At 39.1% G+C, this 23,301-nt stretch overlaps 2 protein-coding genes across 11 annotated transcripts in view; one reads left to right on the top strand and one right to left on the bottom strand.

Annotated features, from left to right (window-relative positions):
- EPS15L1 (epidermal growth factor receptor pathway substrate 15 like 1) overlaps positions 1–23,301 on the bottom strand; it is a 240,686-nt gene that overhangs the window by 186,026 nt on the left and 31,359 nt on the right. For 6 of the 10 annotated variants that reach the window (XM_075175494.1, XM_075175495.1, XM_075175493.1 and 3 more), the window contains 2 exons: positions 19,121–19,326; positions 8,933–14,479 (listed from right to left, as the gene is read on the bottom strand). In XM_075175494.1, coding sequence (XP_075031595.1) covers positions 14,333–14,479; positions 19,121–19,326 — 353 coding nt within the window. In that variant the 3' untranslated portion in view covers positions 8,933–14,332. Of the gene's footprint in view, positions 1–8,932; positions 14,480–19,120; positions 19,327–23,301 lie in introns of those variants that run through there. The other 4 variants (XM_075175498.1, XM_075175497.1, XR_012677564.1 and 1 more) reach the window with 3 other exon arrangements.
- KLF2 (KLF transcription factor 2) lies at positions 140–2,602 on the top strand. Its single transcript, XM_075175070.1, has 3 exons — positions 140–259; positions 391–1,282; positions 1,706–2,602. Exons 1-3 carry the CDS (start codon positions 185–187, stop codon positions 1,879–1,881), a joined length of 1,143 nt encoding a protein of 380 aa, XP_075031171.1. The 5' UTR covers positions 140–184; the 3' UTR covers positions 1,882–2,602.

Raw genomic sequence — 23,301 nt, 5'->3', positions numbered from 1 at the left:
CGCCGCGTCCTTTTATACCGGGGCTAAATTTAGGCTGCGCCCGAGCCGCTGCCTCCCGCCCGCCCCGTCCGGGACGCGTTTCCTCCGCTCCCTGCAATTGGCTTGAGGGCGCCCGCGCCCGCGTTATAAGGTGGGGAGGGCGGCTCGCCGCGCCGCGCCGTCCGCCGTCCCGCCCGGCCGCACCATGGCGCTGAGCGACACCATCCTGCCCTCCTTCGCCACCTTCGCCAGCCCCTGCCGCGAGAAAACCCTCCACGAAGTGAGTCTGGCCCCCCCGCCCGCCGCCGCGGCTCATCGCCCGGCGGCGCCGCGGCCCCGCTTCTCCCTGAATTCCCCCCACACACCCCCTCAAACGCCACCCCTAACCTTCTCCTTTTCTTTCTCCCCCAGAGGTGGAAGTGCGACCAGGAGGCCAAGACCCCCGCCGGCACCTGGGGCGGCCTCTCCCCGCGCAAAGAGGATGAAGATCTCAACAACGTGCTGGATTTTATCCTTTCCATGGGCAGCGATGGCTACGGCCAGGGCGCAGCCGGTGGGGACTATCCCCCTGCCCAAGGGGAGAGCGGCGGCTTTTACCAGACAAACCCGTCCCCGGGATGCTACAGTGCCCTGGAGCAGGGCAGCCCCCCGCCCTACAACGCCGGCATCGTGCCGGAGATGATCCGCTCCGAGATGGACTCCAACTACTGCCCTCCTGGCAACATCCACGGGCGGTTCTTCGTGACACCCAGCTTTGGGGGCCCGCAGTTCGTTGAGAACATTAAGCCCGAGCCCGACATGGACAATTATGGACCGGTCCTGGGTCTGGTGCCCCAGGCTTGCCCGAAGATCAAGCAGGAGGGCAACGCAACCTGCATGATGGCCTACGAGCAGCCCCGGGTGGCCAGCTCCCCCCAAATCCCCGGGGCGGAGACGCCCCCGCTGAGCCCCGACGATCTCATGGTGAATGACTGCCACACGCAGATGATGTGCCCCTCGTCCATGTCCTTCCAGCAAAGCTACCACCCAGCCTCCGGCTTCCACCACCCGCAGACCCATCTCCAGTACCAGAACACCTCCCAGTTTGGCCTCTTCGAGGACAGCCTGCCCTTACAACCCTCCGCTCCCAGAGGCATGCTCACCCCTCCGTCCTCTCCTCTGGAGCTGCTGGACTCCAAACCAAAAAGAGGACGTCGGTCTTGGCCACGGAAGAGGACGGCCACTCACACGTGCACCTACGCGGGTTGCGGGAAGACCTACACCAAGAGTTCGCACCTGAAGGCCCACCTCAGGACGCACACAGGTAAATACGGCTGGTTGCCTTCATCCGGAGATAAGCTGCTTGCCGGTTGCGATAGCCACCTGTATAAAACAGTTTGCAGCCTGAGCTTTAACCCTGTAGTCTCTTAAACTCCAGGAGTGTTCACGGTTGAGCTATGACAGGTGATCAGATCTATAATGTCTAAGTGTTTTCCTATGCATATGTAGGTCAGAGCTTTGCTAAGGGCTTCCGACGCCCTTTCTCAAAAGATTTTCACTGCAGGGTAGTAAAGGAGTTGCTAGAGCAGTCTCGTTTGGCTTAAAAGCACTTGGATCTTACTGTGGAAGGGCTTGGTAGGAAATAAAAGGATACGCCGAGATAAACTCGGAAGGCTGCCTGGCATGTGATGCTGCCCGTACGTGGGAGTGCCGCGCTGAGTCACGCTCTCTCTGATTTCTCCAACAGGTGAAAAGCCCTACCACTGCAACTGGGAAGGCTGCGGCTGGAAGTTTGCTCGCTCCGACGAACTCACCCGTCACTATCGCAAGCACACCGGCCACCGGCCCTTCCAGTGCCACCTCTGCGACAGGGCCTTCTCCAGGTCAGACCACCTGGCTTTGCACATGAAACGGCACATGTAGCCCTGGAGACTCTGACCTGCCACAGCGGACGTTACTTCACTGCTCAGGTGCAGAAGCGTTAAAAACTTGTAGCTGGTACTACGTAGGGAGGCACCGACGCTCTAGCGATGGAAGCGGAGGAGGATTTGACACAAGGAGACTTAGCCAGTCATCTCCTGCAGAGAATTTGATGCGACTGTATCAGTGAACCTGCCCGTCCCGTGCAGGAGAATAAGGGTTATTTATGCAGCTTCTGTGAAGGGTAAACTCCGTAAGACTCCATACAGATTGTATAGAAGAAGCTGTAAATATGTTTTTTTCTGATTCTAACTGCCCAGTCCTAAGCTTTACAAGACAATGTTTGTATGGAAACTGCCTGAAGTTGACCCTAGAAGAGATTAAATGAATGTTACTGTAGCTAACGATGTTATTTTAGATCTCAGTTGAAGGCATGGCTAAGAGAACACTCCTATTGTTAGACTGTTTGTTTCACAGGTGCAATAATATTCTTGTTTGCCATGATCTACACTAGAAGTACAGGGCTTGATGTCTTGTAAGAAAATAACCTATTTTACTGTAATTTTTTTATATATTGTAAATAATTTTATACAATGAGAAATATTGTATATGTAAATAGAAGACAAATGGGTATTTTGCCTATTTCTGTTTTTATAAAAACGTAATTTTTCAATGTTTGAAAACATTTCATCTTTTTAATAAAATAAGTTTTTAATTGCTGTGATTTTTACTCTCCTTTGAGATCTCCCTGTTACTTTTTCCCCTGATGGCTGGACCAACAATCACCTGGTTATGTTTTAAATTATCAACGACTGTAAGACGACGCTTAAAAAATCTGAACTGGATTTAGAAAAATGGGTTCTTCTAAAACAGATAACAGAGTACGTAATTCATTCTCAGTGGTAAACAAGATACAATATGGTGTTTTATCAAAAAAATCAAATAGGAAAGTAGATCACGTTCAAAATATACTTCCTAAAAATGGTTAAGTAAGCAACACTGTAATTTCAGTCTCATTTCTAGTTTATGCTAGACTATTTTAATAGCATCCTTAATGTTTTCCAGATGCAGTTATAGTTTTGCCAGCAGTGTGTGGGTTTTTACTATAAATTTAAACACTGCATTTTTGTAATTACGGAGGCTTATTTTAAGGCATTCTTGTACATAAATTATCCTTGCTCTCAAGAGCTCAGTGCAGAATTCCAATAGAACAGTAGTGGAATTTAAACATAAATTCACAACACAGGTTAAAATACCTTCACAACTCATTCCCAAAAACTTAAATTCACTTAATAATTTTGAATCCCACCTGGTTTTCAGGAGTTAAGAAAGATACCTAGTATTTTGAAGGAAAATAAGCTAACCAGGAATCTAGATTCTGCAAACTAATTTGAAATAAACTGGATACTGCAGTAGCTATAGCAGTGAAGAGCTGCAACAAGTCGAATGGAGCCCCCCCAAAAGCTCTTCCACAGCTGTAAATGAGATCACAAGTCCAAATAGTGTCTCTATGCAATTACTCTGAAACTCTAATGAGGATCCTCTGTTTTTACAGCTACGGTTTGGTGGTGAGCCTTGATACTTGTAAAACAAACTCACTGTCAATTAAGTATGCAGATTCAGCTTAATATTGGAGCATTCTTCCTTAACATCTGGATACTTGGAACTTGATCTTAATCAAGATTGTGACATTTTTCTGACTTTACAAGTTAGAATACACAAGAATGAAATCAACAGGAATACATTTAAAGTAACTACAAATATAGCTATTCTTCTGTGAAAGCAAAGTCTGCAGTTGTTCATGTGGAACAGATGTATTTTGGGCTTCTAATCATTGACATGGAAGAATGAGTTCCACATTTCACTTTTATAGCTCTTTCAAAGTGAAATAGAAGGGAGATTTAACATTTCTTCATTAAAAACAAAACTCATCTATTTGCTAGAAAAAAATTGCACAATCTAATTCCAGAAAGTGAGGATGACTTAAAGATGTTCTAAAATTAGCACATTCATTGTTGCAACAGTTCTAGGTATTTCCTTCTCTTTCCCCATAGCCGAAGATTTTCATATTTCAGCATGTCCTTTGGTGTTTATAACCTTAAGAACACAATTTTTGAAATTAAGTCTTACCCTTACCTTTCCATAGTCACCTGGCTTTCCCTTGCTCTTTCTGAAGAACCGGAAATGTTTTTAGTCATTCCCAGGTTTCAGTGATACAGTGCAATCTTAAACTATTCCCTCTTTCGTCACGTAATTAAAAAAGATGCAGCGGTTTGACACCTCGCTGCAGGGGGCACGGCCACCCCTCAGTGCACAGGGGCTCAGGAGGGTCCCCAGACAGAGCTCTCCAGCAGTGGGGGAGAGCTTGGAAGCATCATGACATGCTTATCTGGCTCCGCTCGTCCCGAGCCATGTCTCTTGACCTCTCTTGACCAGCAGGGTGCTGGGCTAGGTGGCCCTTTCGTCCGGCCACTTTTGTGTCCTCCCAAATTACGAGGGTGAAAGCCAGCTATAGCCAGTGACCCGGCACAAAGCACGAACGCTGCACAGCGCCTGCGTAGAGATAAATGTTACTGCAGTCACCAACCCTCAAAAAACCCACTTGTGTGGCTCCTCTGTAGCACCCACCGCAATGGCATGGGTGCTCCTCCTCCCTCCTCTGGTACCTCTGCATGGGAACGTCCAAGCTTCCCTTTGCTCCAGTGAATAGTCTAGCTGCAAGGATCATAACCTCTGCTACCTCTGCTCCTGCTCACTAGAAGGTCTTCAGATAAGACACTTCTTATCTGCACGATACCGTGTTACCAAACAACGCTCAAATCATGATGAACGGTGGAGGCATGCTCTGCTGTGTGCTGTTCACGATGTAAAAATGAGCAGGTTGTGTCCTCTCAGCTTTTAGATTTGTTGCGACTCAACTGAAAATAGGGCAAAGCCATCCTCTTAGATATAAATATAAAAAACCCATATAAAACTATATAAATACAGGCCTCTGAAAGTGGGGAGAGATGGGGGGCACAAAACACTAATAAAAGCTCATAACCAACTCTATTTTAATTGCTTAAGGGAGGGCATATATGATAATTTCTGTGTGGTCTTTACAGGAAACTGCAGGTTCTTGAATCTCAAGATAATCTTGTAGCAGAAACAGAGAGATGCTGATCTCATCCTTCTCACATTGTATTATGAGTAATTGTCAACTCTCTCTTTCTTTTTTTTTTTTCAATTGCCTTAAATTAGAACATCCAAAGATGTGATTCCACCTATCTACCAAGCCTCCCCCGGCCAGCAGGAGATCACTAACACTCTGCAACGTCTTCTAATAGTAGACCATCAGGGCGTCATCTTTTAAGTAATTTTGTTCTAATTAACACAAAACACCCAGAATCCCAGATGCCTCCCAGGGAGCATGCAGCGAAGATCGGCCCCTTCCATCTGCAGCTATCCTGGGTTTGATTTTGACACGCTAGGGAAAGGAAAAAAAAAGTTGTAGTTAAACCTGATAGGAGGAAACGTAGAGTCCGTTGTAAACAAGATTTTCACACATATTCTTATAAGATACCACAGCGATGGGCTCACTATACTTGCAAGATAGATTGCCAGATTAGATAGAGCACGTTAAGCACAGAAACTAGCAAATCCTGCACAATGTTCCTAGTGAAAGTTTTAGCAAATATTTCTGAACTCGAGACACCATCCAGAGGAGTTACTGTTTAAAGTCAGTTAATTCCACTCGGGGTTTCAGAGCGCTGTGTTTCGCTACGCTGAAAACGGTTTTTCTCTCACCTGCTGACTTCAGAAGAGTCAGTTAAATCTGTACTACATGGGAACTCATCTTCAGAAAACACCGTAACACAGAGTCTGTTGCTGCTGAAACAGCACCAAGAACAGAACCGCGTCCTGCCGCCCCGAGGGGCTGTTGCAATTGCTCGGCTGCCTTCCAGCTCTCCAGGGAGATGCAGCACCCTGCAAAGCAGCCCAGCACCACCAGCACCCTGCGAGCAAGCGGGCAGGGCGCTTTCAAATCAATTTTTTAAACCCGAAAGTACAAGGCTGGACTAGCAACCCTCCGGCTTTTCTGGAAGTTCATTGTAGATTTGCAGTTTTGCAGATGATCACGGCTGGGGGAGTTTAAGCTTTAATTTTGGCCATAGCTCACCTCGTGCAGGGATGGGGGATTTCAGCCTGTGCGAGTCCTTGGTTACTCGCAGCCGTTTACAAACTGCCTGAAAACATTGACTCGCTCTAAACTTTGGTCCTCCATCCACAAGCAGTGCCAAAAAAAGTTTGTCCATTCTTCAAATTATAGGATTGTGCGGTTCTGTGGTTTTCTGTGGTAGAAGCTCTGTGGTTTCTAAAGCTATTTTGTGCACCTATAACACAGAGTAGCTGTTAGGCTTTTCTTAAATTGAATTCTCGAAGCCAGAATCCCAAGCTCTAGCAATTTCTTTTGCTATATTTAAATAAAACAACTACAACAAGCCATGTAGCCATTGCTATGGTAACTAGCAGTGTTGGGAAGAAACATAGAGGAAAATTCAATCCAAACCCCACGTAATTTAATAGGGAGAAAGCCACCCCCCTCGGTAACATCCGAAACGTACTTGGTGGCATCTACAAACCTTAGAATTCCTGCGTGTCCTTGAAGCAGCCGCTCCCAGCTGGGTCTGTAACAGGTCCCACCTGCCCAGGACTCATCCTGCGTGCCAAGAGCAGAGTGGTTAGAGTTCCTGAAACCGGCTGGGACTGCAGCAACCCCTCTGCCATGACGGAAGACCCAGGCTTAGGCACGCATCCATTCCGAAACGTGCTTCCCATAGATTTGGAGGAAGAAGGAATAGATTTACAAGCCGAACACCAGTAACCTAAAGTACGGAGCCATACACAGTTCACAGGCTCTGGAGGTAACTGGCTCAACTTACTGATTCCCAGAGACTCCTTAAAGCTCCGTACTATTTGATCCCAAACAACCAATTCCCCATCGCTTAGGCTGAGATTGGGAATAGCCTCTGCCACGGAACAGTAAGCTAAACTTGAAGTGCACAGAGGAGGCAGGGATTGATCCTAAACTTGTCAGGCAGAAAATGTGTTTGATTTAATCTTTTGAGGTCTGACTTTTCAGCCACAATTATTTGATCTTATAATATTTTATGTAGACACAAAAAATGAGTCATATGCACTGCTTTATGTAATGAAGATGTATTAACTTCAACAAAACCTTTCCAAGCACAAGGAAAGCAGGAGCAACAAAGTTTTCACTTACTCTGTAACCATAGTTAGCATTAGTTACCTGCTTATTCACCTGCTTCAATTATAATTCCTTTTAGCAAATCAAAAGTATTCTGTCCTTTGTAGTAAGCATAAATTCAGCAACACAGAAATTGCAGATGAACTTACAGTTTATAATTAGATACAGTATCCCTTTAAATCACTTTTATTTGGTTTCTTGCACTTCTTACAGCTCAGAGCATTCCTGGAGTTCTGACCTATCATTATGTCATCAGGAAACATCTGGAATATCACATTGGACAACCCCTGTGACTTTTAATATATTAGGCAAGAAGCTACTGAGCCTGAGGCTCAAACAGAAAACAAAACACACACCAAAAAATCCTCAAATCCCAACAACCACTTTTTTTACAGCCTGTGCATGATGACAGCATAAGTGGTTTTTGATATATTAATGATTTTATATCGCAAGCACTTGCAAAATAAGGGATAGAGGATGCCTGGGTGGCCTTCCTGCGGGTGCAAGGGATGGGCAGAGAGAGCACAGGCTTTGTTCTTCTGTTCTTCTGTACAGTTTCCTTCTGAAAAGCTGTGACTGAGGACAACATCTATGGGAAGTTAAACAGCAGAAATATATTATGTTTGCAGCTGGCAAAGAGCGTTATGAGAATTCATCAACAGGGAAGGCTACAGCATTTGTAATAGATGCTGTATCAACACCAATAAAAAGTTTTAATTGTGGTCATCACATTAAAAAAACGCTAACCAGACAGGAGGTAAAAGATATTCAGTGACTAAAGTGATAGTCATGTACGGCAGATGGGAGATTCAACAATTTTCTCCCAATAGTGCCTCCCTAAGAAAAATATAACTGCAATTTCAGTGGCAGCTCAGACTTTCACAACGCAAGCTGATCCTGGGTCGTATTTAGGTACAGTCAACAAATGCTACATTTGTTTTTGAGGTTTAACAGCTGGGCTCATAGCTTAGAGTTCCTTCATGTTCGAATTTCCACTGGCAAATACTTCTTCTTGAAGAGGATGCCTACGCTTTTCTTCCCTTCCCAGTGAAGAGCCTCTTGGCCCCTACTCAATGCCTGGTACAGGGAATCCTTTCGATTAGGCATAGACAATGCAGGTTAGGCAAGTATTTGGGTGTTAGGATGAGTATGTTGTATATGTCAGACTCCAAAAACTCAAGCAGGAGCAAAACACGGAGCTGCGGCCCACGTTTTCGTAAGCGGAGAGGAGCATTACACGAGACAACTTGGGTAGAAAGTTGTGCCTGTCTGTGACACACTATAGTCAAATCCTGGCTTCAAAATGTCAACGTACTAAAAATATTGCTGGAGAGCAATTTCAAGAGAAACCTGCCTTGGCAATGTGCTGTTAACCATGCCAATGTGTGCAGAAGCAGAGTAAATAAAACAAACAGATGAGAAAATAATGAGTCAAAGTGAATAATGTCAAATAGTAGGATAATGAGGTGTGTTTTTCCAGCAAGCAGAAAGGGTTTGTCTCTGGTGATCTCTCTAACCCCTCCCAATATAAATTGCCTGGATGTTTAGCATTGCGGCACACAAATTGTTTTGGGAAGGGTGCGGCATTGGATTTTCTGACTGGTCTGTACAGAGCAAATGTGGCCAGGACAAGGAAGAAGGGGAAGGACAGAAGGAAAAAACAGTGCGTGGAGGGCAGCCGCCAAAAGAAAAAAGATCTCAAGGCAGAGAATCAAGCAGTTGTTCAAAGCAAGATTCACAAATTTGACACAAAAGCTTGTGAAATCGTGGACAAAAAGAAGTAAAGAAAGATTGCCGAAGTCTCAGCACTCCAAAAAGTAACTTTTCATTTATTATATTAAACAATAACATTTCTCTTATTATATTAAACAATAAACACGAGATGGGTTAAAATTAAAATACCTTTCAATTTATGATATTTGAAAGATAAATATAACTACAATAATGTACATATTTGGAGATATTAGTCAAATTTAGGTCAACATTGCAGTTTCCACTTTGTGATTCCACCTTTTTTAGGTCAGACTAAAGAACGTCATATTAAAAGGGACACCAAAAGAGCACTCTATAATTGTAACAGCAGAAGGAACCATAGTAACTAGGAGTTTTCCTTTTAAAGTTACTTAAAGGGGAAGGCAGAAGTTGGAAAAATGAAAATTCCATTTTATAACAAATTAGCCTTTATTTATAAAACTTTCAAGTAAAAAGAGCAGTATATCAACTGATAAAACAGGTGTGTCAATGAATAATAATTAACATATTTACTCTAAAAATAAATCTTCTATGATTCCACCGTACTCCAAGCAAAATTCCTTTCTAAGAAAAGATGTTTGTTGTGAAGCCTACTGAGAGATGCAATGGTTCACACACAACAAAAACTTAGCTGTTCCACCGGTGTAGGAAGATATTTGAACTAGATCATTATTAGCACAGATCAATTCACTTTAACAGAGTTCCAACTCTAAATGAGGATTAAACATAAATGAAATTCCTGAGAGGGAGGAATAAAACACAGAAGAGGGGAGAAATCAAACTCTCATACGAGGGAAAGCAACAATTCTACTTGGACCAAAATTCCTTGGGCCTTGGTTCTACAGAATAAATACTCTTCTCAATGGAGAAACACTAAAGAAGAAATAGTAACCCCAAAAGGATTATAAGAAGAATCCAAGAAAAGTGCATTATCTTTGAGCATAAGATGACAAAATAATTTCTACAAAAATTTCTGACAACAGATTTCACAGACAGGAATTAAAAAAAAAAAAGGTTACACAGTCAGACACAGCTTGGAATTTCCTACACTTTGAGAGCACATTACATGAAACAAAATACAGTAAGGACTGATGATCCTCACAGGGCAGAGATTTCATAAGGAAAAATTTGCCAATATAAAAATATTTCATACAGCATTATTGTAGAAGTACTACTTTTATAAGCGTATGTTTTTATTGCTGTATGACTGGTATGTTTTACAGCAAGACTATTTGAATATAACTTAGGGAAACCACTCGAGGCAAATGTGAACATACTGGTCTGTAAAGGATAATGTGGGTAATTCAATACCTGTGTCCTACATGCAAAGTTTGCATGCGTAGGTTCAACGTGAATAATTGTCCGTCTTTCCTGTTTTAACTGTTGTGCCTCGGTGCTGTGTGCAATTCATGTTTTTCCATGAGTCATTCCAGCAGTGACGATACTCTGTATAAAACACACATGTGCCACTATAAAAGCCTACTAAACTCTTTGTGATTGCTCAATGTACCACAGAGTCTAATAATTTATCCGAGTAGAAAGTAGAATCACCTCCATTCTTTCCTCAAAGCCAAGAATGCAATGGATAGTCATTCCTCCTGAAGTAAAAGCTTAGGTGGAAATGGAGGAAAAACAGAGCTGAAATCCAGATGACAATTATGTGCAACCTATATAACTGGAATGAAGCAAGAAAAACATGTTTTCCACCTTAGCATGCGAGTGTTTGGGGTGTATGTGTGTATGGGAATAGCTCCTTAAAAATAATTTTTAAAAAAGGGAAAAAAAGAAAGAGAGAAGTGAAACTACAAGCAAATGTAGGAGAAAAATCATTGCCTCAGCCTAGAGAAAAAAGAACAGATGACATGACCATCACATGCAAGAAGATCAGAAATTTGGCCTACGTTTCAAAAAGACACTTTCAAAACTCAAAAGAATGTGAAATCACATCCAGTGCAGATGATACCTACTTTCTGCCAGGTTTCTCTCTTACACTTGGCTCAGCTACTGAACACAGTTCTTCATGCCAATGAAAGTAATCTTGAAACAAATTTATTAGAAGTAGTCATTTCTCCTTTTTTTTCTTTCACCAGAACTTTGAAATTCTAAGAGCCACGATCTAATCTGCATTTCCATAAAAATTCCATTTCTGTATCCATCTCTGTTTAGAGAATACATACATACACACAAGCTTTAATATATAGAATATATATGCATATTCTACATATCCATTGTATATATACATTTTATGTACAGCACAAGTAACTATATACTAGACATAGTATGTGGACATATATAGTATATACACACACTGTTATTACATTATACAATACACTATATATATATATACACACACACAGACACAAATAATATGGATCTCATAATGTACACTGTATATGCATTGTGTATACTCACATTTTATATATCTTGCATTGTACATATTTTCTCTGCCCAAATAGCAATAGGCCTATTTGTGCTTTAAATTTCACTGTTCTGGAGGAAGAAGATCATCAATGTCTTGCGATAAAAGTTCTGTCTTAGAAGTAGTGCAGGTATTATACAAAACACTGAATTACAAGCATAAGGGAAGAATGTGGGTAATCTTCCTTTTCATAAGGAAAACGATTAAATACAATGGGGAGAAATCACAGCTAAGTTTTCTTCTACTGCAGTGTCTAAACTTTTGAATCAAGAGTGTTTCAGTAAACCTAAGGTTTCTAAATGTAATACCTGTGCATAGGGGACATGTTCTGTCCGTGTTCATTTGCTTGATCTTCTGTTACTGTCCAGGCAAATACGAAGAATGAGTCAATAAGGAAATAGGAAAATTAGCAATTAGTTCTAACACTATATGGAATGCTAGATTAATTCACATTTCTGGCTTCCTGCTGAACATCTTGAAAACACCGACTCATTGCTTTAGAAGCATTATAAATTACAGTATTTTAGAGCACTGACAAAGTAGCAGAAAGTCTTGTTGTGGTACATAACTCAGAAAATGAATCAAGCTATTTAGCTCATCCACCCCATCCCACTGGAGTGACATCATCCAAATAATAGTCCAAAAGTGGTTTTCCTTTCTAAAACGGCACTACATATGAATGTGGTTTTATTGTAGCAGAAGAGACACCACAAAGACTCAGGCCCAAATGAGGAAAATGAAAAGGAGAATCTTACACACGGATACAATTTGTTTAACTTCACTGAGAATCCTGCAGCCATTCAATTTTGAAAATTGCTCTTTCATAGCAAAAGTTTTATCTCATGTTAGCTATAGACAGACCCAAGTTTGCTCTCAGAGACTTCAAGTCCTGTACACCAAGAGAAAAGAGAATTTGTTGACATTTTAGTATGTTTGATCATCTAATCTAACGTATTTTAGAGAAAAATTACCACAATGGGAAGGGATTTCAAATCAGGTTCTGTAAAATTAGAAATATCTTCTACTGCATTCCAAAGGCGTCACTAAAAGACCGTATTAAAGACCATTATATGGTTTTTTTTGATACTAGAATGGATCTTCTCCCCTTCTGAGGTCAATTAAAGATTCACATTATTTGTAGTACCATTAGCATGGGAGACACAGCAACCAGGGAATTGTGACTCCTAAAACTGCGTTTTGAGATATGGGGTTTCAGTTTTGTCATATGCATTGCTGCATATGTAAATGGATGGATGTGTGTGTGTGCGTGTGTGTACGTACACAGACACGCACTCACCCATATACCTACTCACAAAAGCCTGAGACAACAAATGCCACATCTTAGCTGCATTTCAGAGCTGAAAACTACCAAGAAGATTAAAATGATCCAATCTGGTTCTGATTGCTGTGTAAGGAAAGCATCCAGAATAAGGCAATTACAACAGAATGAGGAAAGATTCAGTGAACAGGCACTATCTTTGTATTACAAAAAATAAAAGTAAGGAAGGACATAAAAAATATAAATGCATTAAAGATGACAAAGGAATACCACATTTTCAAAAAAATAGAGAAAATGTTGTAAGATAAGCGCTGCATCAGTGAAAACACAGACTATTAAGCTTTATATTCCGACAGAACCAAGGATAGGAAAGCAGATATACATTATATATAGACATTTTTAGAATTTTGTGCTAGATGCCTACTCTATTTAGACATAAAAGTCCAAGGCAAAGACAACTGAAGTTTTAGAATTCCTGTAATCAGAAAAGGCATTTTTAGTAAGTAAATAATTCACAGACTTATCATAAGGACTTATTTTATATATGACATGTAAAACACATTTTGTGTTATCCTTACCAGGTGGAAGTACTGAGTTCTACAGGTGTACATAAAATCTGTTCCTACTTCGACTTACTACTGCAAGCCGTATTTTAAAGCCAATCCAGTCTACCAGTACTTCTATAACTTACGCATGAACGTGTATTTGGCAAATAAAATCTGTTTCAACTTGGCCTTATTTCAGCTAAATTATGTTTGATCTGTAACCCCATAATGTAAGATAGGTGGAATTCAAGAAATAGAGGTAAAGACTGTCTCACACAGTCAATTGGGTAACACAAATAATACTGTCCGTGTTCTGGCGGTTGGAGCAGAAGAGGGTAAAATGAGTTGTAGGGATGAACACTGCCCAAGCTTAGTAAGTTTTCTATTGCTTGATTTTACATGAAAGCAGCACTCAAACTTGTATCACAATCCTGCAATCATATTTGCTTATGAGATAAAGCAAGATTTCGCCTAATGATTTAATTGCCGAATTATTACAACTGAATTAACTCCCTCTTTTACAACATCACATACAATTATTAAAATTCAATGCAAACAAATGTTTAAATTAGAAGAACTACTCGTTCATAGAGGCTTCAAATTCATAATATTTTACACAATTCACTATGTTTGTATTCATCACATCTAAATTGCCAGATTCTTTTGTAAAAGCCACATCTCCTGGATAAAAAGGGACCATCTAATAATTAATTTATGCTGAAGACTTTAACATAGATGACGAAGATGACATACTGATTAGCCTACCATGAATTATTAAATAAATGTAACAAGTGAAAGCTAATTCTATAAATATTATCTTTTTATGACATTTTGTTTGAAATTCATACTGCAGCCTCAAAAAACCAATGGAATTCAGGTAGTAAAAAGCCAGATTCACAAGTTGCAGTTTACTATATGCAACATTGTCTTCCAGATAAAGAAACTTTGCTTTCAGTATCTTAGGATCATACGTTAAATTTCTTACAAGCAGTAAATTTTACCTAGAACATATAATACAGCTTATACAGTGTTTCCTGCATATTATGCACTTGAAAAGCCACACAGAGCCCAGTTTGACGTAACCAGCCAGTCTTGTTTAGAGTTGAAGGTGACTAAAATTATTTTCACAACATAAACCAAGAATTTAGTATTTTTATAAAAGCCATGTTTAAAGGTTTCACTTGGGCAGGGTGGAGCCAAAGAACCTCTATTTAAGAGTTTGGCATATCAGCCTTACTGAGTGCAATAGCCAACTCAAGGTCTTCTTGTTCTTGTCTCCGCAATCGCGCTAGTCTTTCTTGCTCCGCTTTTTCACTCTCACGCTTTGCCCATGCCAGCTGCTGTTCTTCATTTCCAAACTAAAAAATGAAAATGGAAAATAAATTAATAAATTTACAAAAAAGCTAGAAGAAATGATGTGAAAAATACAATGAATCAGACTTATTAAATATACGAATCAAGTAAACCAAGCTGTCTTAGGGTAGTTCTTCTGGATTAAGATAAAAATTCACTCACTGATTTCCTCACTTCATCCTTTAATTTATTTCCTTAATTTCTTCCTCCTCCCACCAGGAAACTAACTCATCTGGGCTGCACGTCCCTGCATCCATGTCTCAGTTGTGTATGAAAATGGCCAGGGGACTGGAGCCAAACAAAAACTCCACAAACACAAAAAAAGCAAGTTAGTGGTTTGGGAGCATAGCAACCTACATCCATTTTTAAGAATAGTAAATAGCTGGTAAAAACAAGAGTTATTTACTCTTGTGCAACTCCATTGCAGGGAGTTTTATTGTAGTATTTCCTGCTAAGGGTGAGGGGTTTTAATAACGACTCTGGAGACTTCTGATTTGTGGGAAGTTTCATCACCAAATCAAAAGTTACAAAAAAGTGCTTCTGTTACTGTTCGTAAAATACATGCAGAGTTTTTCCGGTAAGAAATAATGTAAGAGAATCCAATTTACTTCTGCAGAAAACACTAAGGAAATATAACACATTATAGCATTCTAAGCTTCTAAGCCTGTTTGAGCTTCCCAAAACACACTTAAGTCCACTGCAGCAAAACTACTGCAAAATTATATTCCAGTATTTACCACTGACGAATGCAAAAGTTTGCTTGTTTGAAATTTTTGCACAAAATATTAAAATATTTTATTCAAATCATAACAATTTAGAACTAAAATATAATCCGTTACGGTTTAATTTTAGCATTTGCTGAAGAGGATGATGTTAACAGAAGTGTTCGCACAGCTGCATGCAAACGTTTGCATTATATCCCACTTCTAAAATTTGCTTTGTACTATCTTTTTTTGAATGTTCAGGAAAACATAATTTGGGGTTTTTTTGGAAGAGAAAACTACATGGAATTTATAGTTTCAATTTCAGCTGAATGTATACTGCAAAAATTGCCCTGTGGTCCACAACATAGTAACTCTGAACACAGCAAAATATGCCACTGCACTAGCTGATACTGCTACACCTTCCCAGACAAGTTTGAAATATTGAACTGAGTATTAAATGCAACTTTAAGTGCTAGACCTATGCCTAGCTGCCTATATACTATGTGATGGCCTCCACCCTTGCCTTTTCCACTCTGCATTGTATCTATAATTCATATTTTTTAAATAAATGCGTCTATTCGAATTTCTTTCAACCCAGTCCAATTCTCATTTACTCATAATTTAGTTAAATTATGCTTTATCTGTGTGCTTCTGGATGCTCACAATTCTTCATTTTTTTTCTCTCAATATGATTTTTCAGATGATTTGATGCAAAAAAAGAGGACTATTTAAAAATTACTTTTCTTCAAATACCTCTGTTTTCATTGCTATCAAATTTTAGATGAGAACCTTTGCATTCAGTGTTATTGAAATACAATAAAAGGGCCACACATTTTATGATATTTTACTTATAAAGTGAAGAAAACTTACTATCATTACTCACTTAAATAACATCAGCTGACAGGTAAGATTTAAAAGCTCACTAAGATTTTAAATAGATTTTTTTTTTTCCAAGATACAGTAAAGATGGACTCAAATGGAAGTAGGACTTCTCCACTCATTCGAAGAATTCAAAAAGATCATATAGCTGGGATGGAGAATAACAGCTACTATTTTCAGAAATACTATAAGCTTTGGTCAAACCCTCTGGGGTGTCTTTTTTTTTTGTTTTAATTGTTGAGAAAACAGTTTTACTTATATAGCTTACATCTTAGTCTTCCAAAGCTTATATGAGTCCCAATTATGACTTGTTTATGGTACACAAGTTATATTTTTGTGGTTAAAAGTGCTGAGTAAAAAAAAAAAAAAAAAAGGAATAGGCAAGTGATTCATTGGAAGCAAATCTGGATGTGCCTTATTACAAATGGTTAGCATAAAGTAAAATTTTCAGGAGCATAACTGACCATTAGATAGTGAAATACATAACAGTTCATTAATGCCATTGACTCTTGCACAAATTGCCTATAAAAAGGTAATGTAACTGAATTACAAGTCATTTAATACAATAACAATTTCTTTGCATATGTCCAGGTTTCAAGAAGTCTATAAATATGTATCACATATCTGTCATTTCATTAAAAATATCTTTTTTTTTTTCAGAAGTACAGCTAGACCCAAGGCATAAATGAGAAAAACAGCAGACTGCAGCCAAACTAATCAAATACAAAAAAAACTACACTGATTTGTGTTTACTAAATTACCAGCTTATATTAAGAGAAAAATTTTAGTTTAGTTCTAAGTGCTCTGTTTCTTGGAAATTTAAATGCTTTCTGTTGGCAAAAAAGATTGCTTTTCTTGTTGTTCTGAAAACTGAAGCTGGAACCTAGAAACACCTGAAATATGAGCTACCAAAAGACTCCGTTGTGTTCCAAAGAGTCATATTTAATGCCAGTGGAAAAGTTAAGAATGCAATGAGAATATACTTAAAATTCTGAGTGCATGAATTTACCAGTATCTCAGAAAAAGCGCCACATTTTCTAGAGTGCTACTAAAACCTAGTGAAGGTCCTCATGTTACTTCTTTGCAACAGTAAAAAATTCCAATTAAAAATCAGGTTATTCAATTATTCAAACCTACACGATTCTATGATTCTGTTCTCAGATTCCATGGACTCTGTGTGTCAAAAACCCTTCTGTAAGTAAAATTGCTTTTAATTACCATTATGAACAAAGTTTCCCAAACATTAGGCAAAAACAAGCACAATATTCTTGCTGATTACAAGGTAACTAGTACCCTTAAGACTTCATACAGAAGGATTAGGAATTATCAAGTGTAGCAACATAACTGCGTTATAGGCAGGCAAAAAAAACCCCAACAAACTGAAAAGAACAGGGATCAAGTCTCTCTCTTTTCCGTCAAATTCAGTTAACACTTCTTTTTTTTCTTACAGCAGTAGAAAGCAATTCACAAAATCGATTAAAAATTAATTTCATTTGATGAAGTGCCACTTAACAGTAATTATAAGTGGCTACTGCTCAAGATCTCATTTTTCCTACTTTTTCCTTATCTTCTAAAGTTAATCTCATCTCCTGAAAACCTGATGGCACAGCAAATTTAACACTAGAGCACCCACTGGGATGGGGATCAGAGATTTCGGTTAATCATTTGATACAATCACTCAATGTAAGCCACGCTTTTAACTTAAGAAATGCAGTCTGTAAAGAAAGACGACAATAGCTGGGTAACAGTCATTCCATTCCATTATTTGTCTTTCATTGAAGGAAGAAATTAGATGTTGTTCAATAAATTTCAGATAAAGCAAGTTTTGCGTCTTATTTTTATTAAGAATGTCACCATTTTGTATACAATCACAGAATTTAACTGTGCAAATTCAACAGGCTAGTACTAACTGTTGTAAAGCATACATAATATCTTGAACTTTGACGTCTTCAGTATCATAGATAAATTAAAGCACTGAGGCCAGCTAAAAGTATGCACAGATGACCTCAACTAACAATATCAAATAGGAAAGTGATACACATTTACTATTAACTAATAACTAGGGGAAAAAACCATTAAAAATAAGCAACCTGAAAGATCCAGCTTAAAGATCTCCACTTGTTGAATACTGAACTGTGTCCATCAGAGTTCAGTAACAGATTAAGTTTGCAATTTTACTGCATGGCAACGTGACAGAACAAAAACACATGAAAGGAGGAAGAAGCCTGAGGCTGTGGATGGAACAGATTTCTATCTACTCATGGAAGCAGTAAGAACCACATTACTACTACATTTACAATGATTTCCAATTCAATAACGTACCTGCCAGCACTAAAAACAAAGCCAGGCTTTTAGAAACCCTGATATTTTTTAATGAATGGGTACTTGGCTTTGCTTCCAAACCTTCCGATACTGTCTTTTGAGTGCAGTATGGATGTTTCTATATTGGTTCTACAAAACAATTTTGTTTTCTTTGTCTAACAAGGGCTTTTCTACAGTATCAGTAATTGGAACAAAATCCAACAGCTAAATTTTCCATCTCTGTCTCGTATATGTATCTTTATGACCACATTCCATCGTACACAGCAAACATTGTGACAGGATTGTCAGAACTTTTTTCACAAACAATTACAAATACTTTACGGAATCTTTCCCTTTAAGGATTTGCTTCTCAGGATATCGTGAAATTGCTATATAAATGTTTTCAACAATTGTTTTTGAATCTTTACATCATTGGCTCCCAAAAATCAGTTTACAAAATAGCCTCCATGCAACAAAAACAATACAGAGATTCTGCTACAAAGAATTTGTGAGCAAAGGCACACTGTACTAAAATAATTTAAATGCAAGTAAAACCCTTTAAAATTTAGTATGAAACTTGTTTTTTATTGAAATAATGCCTTTTTATTACAGAAATATTAATACAAAAACAATGAGGACAGCATGAAGGTACTGAGAGACAGAAGCCAGTGAACAGTAGGTTTGCAGTTAAAACAAAAACCCAATAGATTGCTGCAAGCAGAGCAGAAAGTGGTTTGCTCAGAGACAATGAACTTAACTTACAGAGCTGAAGTCTGCAAACCCCAAGGAAGAGTCTTTAGAAGTTTTACTTGAAGAGGAGGGAGCAAATGGATCTTTTCCACTAAATGGGTCCCCAAACCCCTTTTTACTTTGAAACGGGTCACTGCTGTCAGCCCCAAATGGCTGGAATGGATCATGGGGCTTGGGAAAATCTGAAGACCCAAGGTGGCTTACAGGAGTACTTTTACCTGGAAAGTTTAGGAAAAAAAAAAAACAAAAGGAGAAAAAGAGAAGTTACTTACCATGGACAATGCAAACCCCCTAAATAGGAAACTCTGCTGATACACTTTAGCATCATCCATTCTTCCTGGGGTGGTTTAAAATTTAACCAAATATAATGGTACTCATTTCTCAATGCAAATAATCTCAAACAGTTGTTTTATTTAAATGGATTAATTATCTTACTTACACATACTGCAACATTAATATTATCAAGATTTTAAATGATAAAACCCAATATAAAGACATTTGGTCAGAAGAATTTGACAGTATGACTTCAGTTCATTTGCCAGGATCAGAGACATTTCAAGTTTAAGTTTGGTATTATATAAAAGACAAATACTTAAAAATATATATCACTAAAGATAAATAATTAATCATGCTAAACAGAATTAAATAGCAACTTGTCTGTGACTTTACAGAATGCATGCATTCTGTTTTTTTTTCCTGGAGCTGGTTTATCCTTCTACCACCACACGTACAAGGGAAAAGAGACTGATTAAGAAATCACCTTGTTCTGGGGTGCTTGCTGTGCAATCCACCTTTTGTAGGTGACTGCTTGTTCTTATATTCCACCCCAATAACAAATGAAATCACAGGAACTACTGTGTATGCTCATAAATAATGGTTGTATATTTTATCTGTTACAATTAGAACCTCAATGGTTAATTTTTAATTCCACTTGCAAAAAGTACTATTTTGTTAGGTCAAATAACTAAACAGATAAATGTAATTTTTTTTTTCTCTTAAAAAAAAAAAAAGACTGCTCCTGACAGGCACACAATCTAGCCTCCAGGGAAAATACTCCTTGGATGAACAATCCTGATTGTAACATGTACTTGACAAATGATAAAGGAAAATCCAGAAACACTTTTAAAAGAAACAAATATTTACAACTTCCTGCATAATAACCTGAATTACATAGATTGTTTGCATTAATAAAGCTATCTTTTTTGAAATGTCCAATTCTTTGAACTATAATAGGAATCTTATAATTTATTCACATCAGGATACACACACCAGGAAAGCACAGACAAATGGAGTCAAAACTCCAAATTTCAGCATACGTACTTGGCATGTCTAAGACATAGCCTGATAGCTTTTAAGAAGGTACTTTGGTAGGAGCTCATGTATGCATAAACTGCATACATTAAACAGTATTTGCCCAAATCTGTTGAAATCCTCATTTGTCAAAGAAGAGAAATAAAGATCAGCAAACTTGTACTAAATAAACAACCTATCCAGCAGCCTGTCTTCACCTGCCATTAAATCACAGCCTCTCCTATCCCAGGGGCCAGCCAAAAGTCCATCTTCCCTGCGCTCAGCTTGCCAGACATACCATCAGCGGGCTCCACACCGTGCTAGGGGCACAGGGTGCAGGGGCTTATAGTCCTCAAACTCAGCCAGGCACAGATTTACAGGGGAGCTGAAGGAATCATGCAGACTCTTATCTCATTAGTGCCAACACCAGACTTGGGCCTCAGATGCAATACAGCGACCACTTGCAGGCACCGTGCCTCAGGGAAAATGTGAAGCAAGAAAGTCCACAGCTGAACAAGCAGACAGAAAGAGGTGTAGAAAACAAGACACGTGCAGTAGGAGATATAACTGGATTTGGTTAGTCTTAAGAGTATTCAAGGAGATCATAGTTCTGTAGGCAAATCTTCCATCAAGAAAAAGGCTAATGGATTTAGATTTTACCAAGAGAGATTTACACTAGACAATCTGTAATATTTTTAAAACTTAAGAATACTCAAGACTGCCTAGGGAACTTGCTGCACTCCATCATCCATGGAGTCCATGAGGTTTGAGAAACAGTTTCTAGAAATCACACTGGTTTAGCTGCCTTGAAGCTGGAGGATAAACGAGATCTCTGAAATTTCACTCCAGTACTATTTTTCATGGCTAAGTACGTGCTCCATCCTGGTTAACAGATGTGGCAAGGATATACGGATACCCATACTAGCAACCACGTGGGACTCCCAGAGACAGGCAGATCAGACCAGTGATTTGTCCTTCATGGAAGGAAGTGACAAAATACACAGGAAATACCAGCAGCATTTGCTTCCCCCACAAGCATGGACCCTCCTTCACCACAGTTTCAAACTGCCTTTCTATCAACAGAGGCCACGTTTTGTTCTCTGAAATGGGCTGCTGCGTTTACATCCCGCTCATCACCGTGGCCTTTAGGAGAGCTCACCTGCAGCCACAGCTACGCAGTGTTAGGGAACTAAGCAAACCTGGTAAGAGATGAGTAACTCAGCATTTTGTATGTAATTCTCCAGGTAAAAGAGCAAATTATTTTAACTTATTTTAAATTACAAAGAGAATTAAAGTATCTGCATTTCTAATTTAAGGTCCAGGCAAAACAAGAGCCCTCTACATTTTTTCTCCTTCCTCTGTTGCCAGTTACTAGCAAGCAAATTCCCCCTACTATCCTTCACCCTATATCGCCCCAAACCAATTTTGATTGATAGAGGCAAAAATGACCCATTTTTAGCTGCCCTTTTCTTAGGTTCAATCTTCTGTTGCCAAAACCACTTTGTGGAATTGGTGACTGTTAATACAAATGCAGGGTTTGCAACGTATTTGCTCAGCAAACATGTTTTTTGTACGTGGCCTGTTTAATGTTTTTGCACGAAGACCCTAGTGGTTTCAGAACGTATACAAAGAGCATCGGGGTTTCTCATGCTTCATCCTCACAACAGATCACAAAGAATAACTTTGCTGTAGAGGAAATATCACCATGAATACTAGAGTTACTGCTGATAATATTGAAAATTTTCGGTTTACATCCTGAGTGCCATTTTCTTCAGTTTTTTGCATGTTAAAGAATAGAAGAGGGCTATAATTTTGTTATTTTGAAGAAAAGGTGAAAGAGGGAAACCCTTATAAAAGCAGGTTTATTTTTTGCAAAGCAAATTTTAAGGGCAGTGCCCATGCTGAATACACCAATCCTGGCGCTCACAACAGAGTCTTCAACGAGCCCTCTTTCACTACACTTTGTACATTGCTTATAGTTTGTTTTATCCTGCCACACTCAGGAAACATGGTTTTGAGGCCTGGCAGAAGTTTGTTTGGTTCAGTTAGATGTTCAAATTTACTCATTTATTAGCCACAAATTAGTAATAACGACACCAGAATTATCTTTCTGACATCCTTGCTGGCTTACACCAAGTGTGAATCTCCCAGTGCAGTAAGTGTATACTTAATTACACAAAGATTTTTGTATTCCCATGTTTAGTATGTCAAGAATGTGGGTACACATTCTGTAATGTAAAGCAAAAATACCCAAACCACATTAAAAAGTCACCAACTGAACTGAAGGACATCGGTAAAATTGTAATATTGCAAAATACACTCTTAGTAGTAGCTGAGATTGCATTAATCTTATAGTCACTGGAAAATGTTACATTTTTACATGATACTGCTCACCGTTTTTGAGGTATGGCAGTACGAAAGTGCAGGCAAACAGTTGTAACCCTTACTTATTTGATTTTTCTGCTAATAGTTTCAGGGGAAAAAAGTTCAGAAAAAAGCAAAACAGGTCCTATTCTGAAACCACAGCAGTTTCAGCAGTTACCCAAGTGGTGCACCCAAACCACACCGAGGACTCACTTCAGCAAAAAGAGATGATGAACAAAATGGTTTACCACAGCAAATGCTGTTAACTTCTAGTTGAACTCCACCCATACGAAGGGTTTATCTAATTTCATACCCCACAGCAAACTTCAGGGTTGAGATCTATAGTTCAAGGCAAACATAATCTCACTGGTAGGATGCAATTACAGAATTTGTCTTACTGAATTACAAGATATTGACAATGAAACAACGAAGTGAAACATTCATAGTTTTGTTTATATTCTATGTTTCAACAATGACCCTAACGTTCTGCTTAGAAGAGTATCTTACTGAATTATGAGAAGCAGCATGTTGTCATGTGT

This window comes from Calonectris borealis, chromosome 28, assembly GCF_964195595.1.
Source record: "Calonectris borealis chromosome 28, bCalBor7.hap1.2, whole genome shotgun sequence".
NCBI classification, from domain to species: domain Eukaryota; kingdom Metazoa; phylum Chordata; class Aves; order Procellariiformes; family Procellariidae; genus Calonectris; species Calonectris borealis.
Note: the sequence above shows the minus strand (reverse complement) of the source record. Positions and strands in the feature narration are given on the sequence as shown.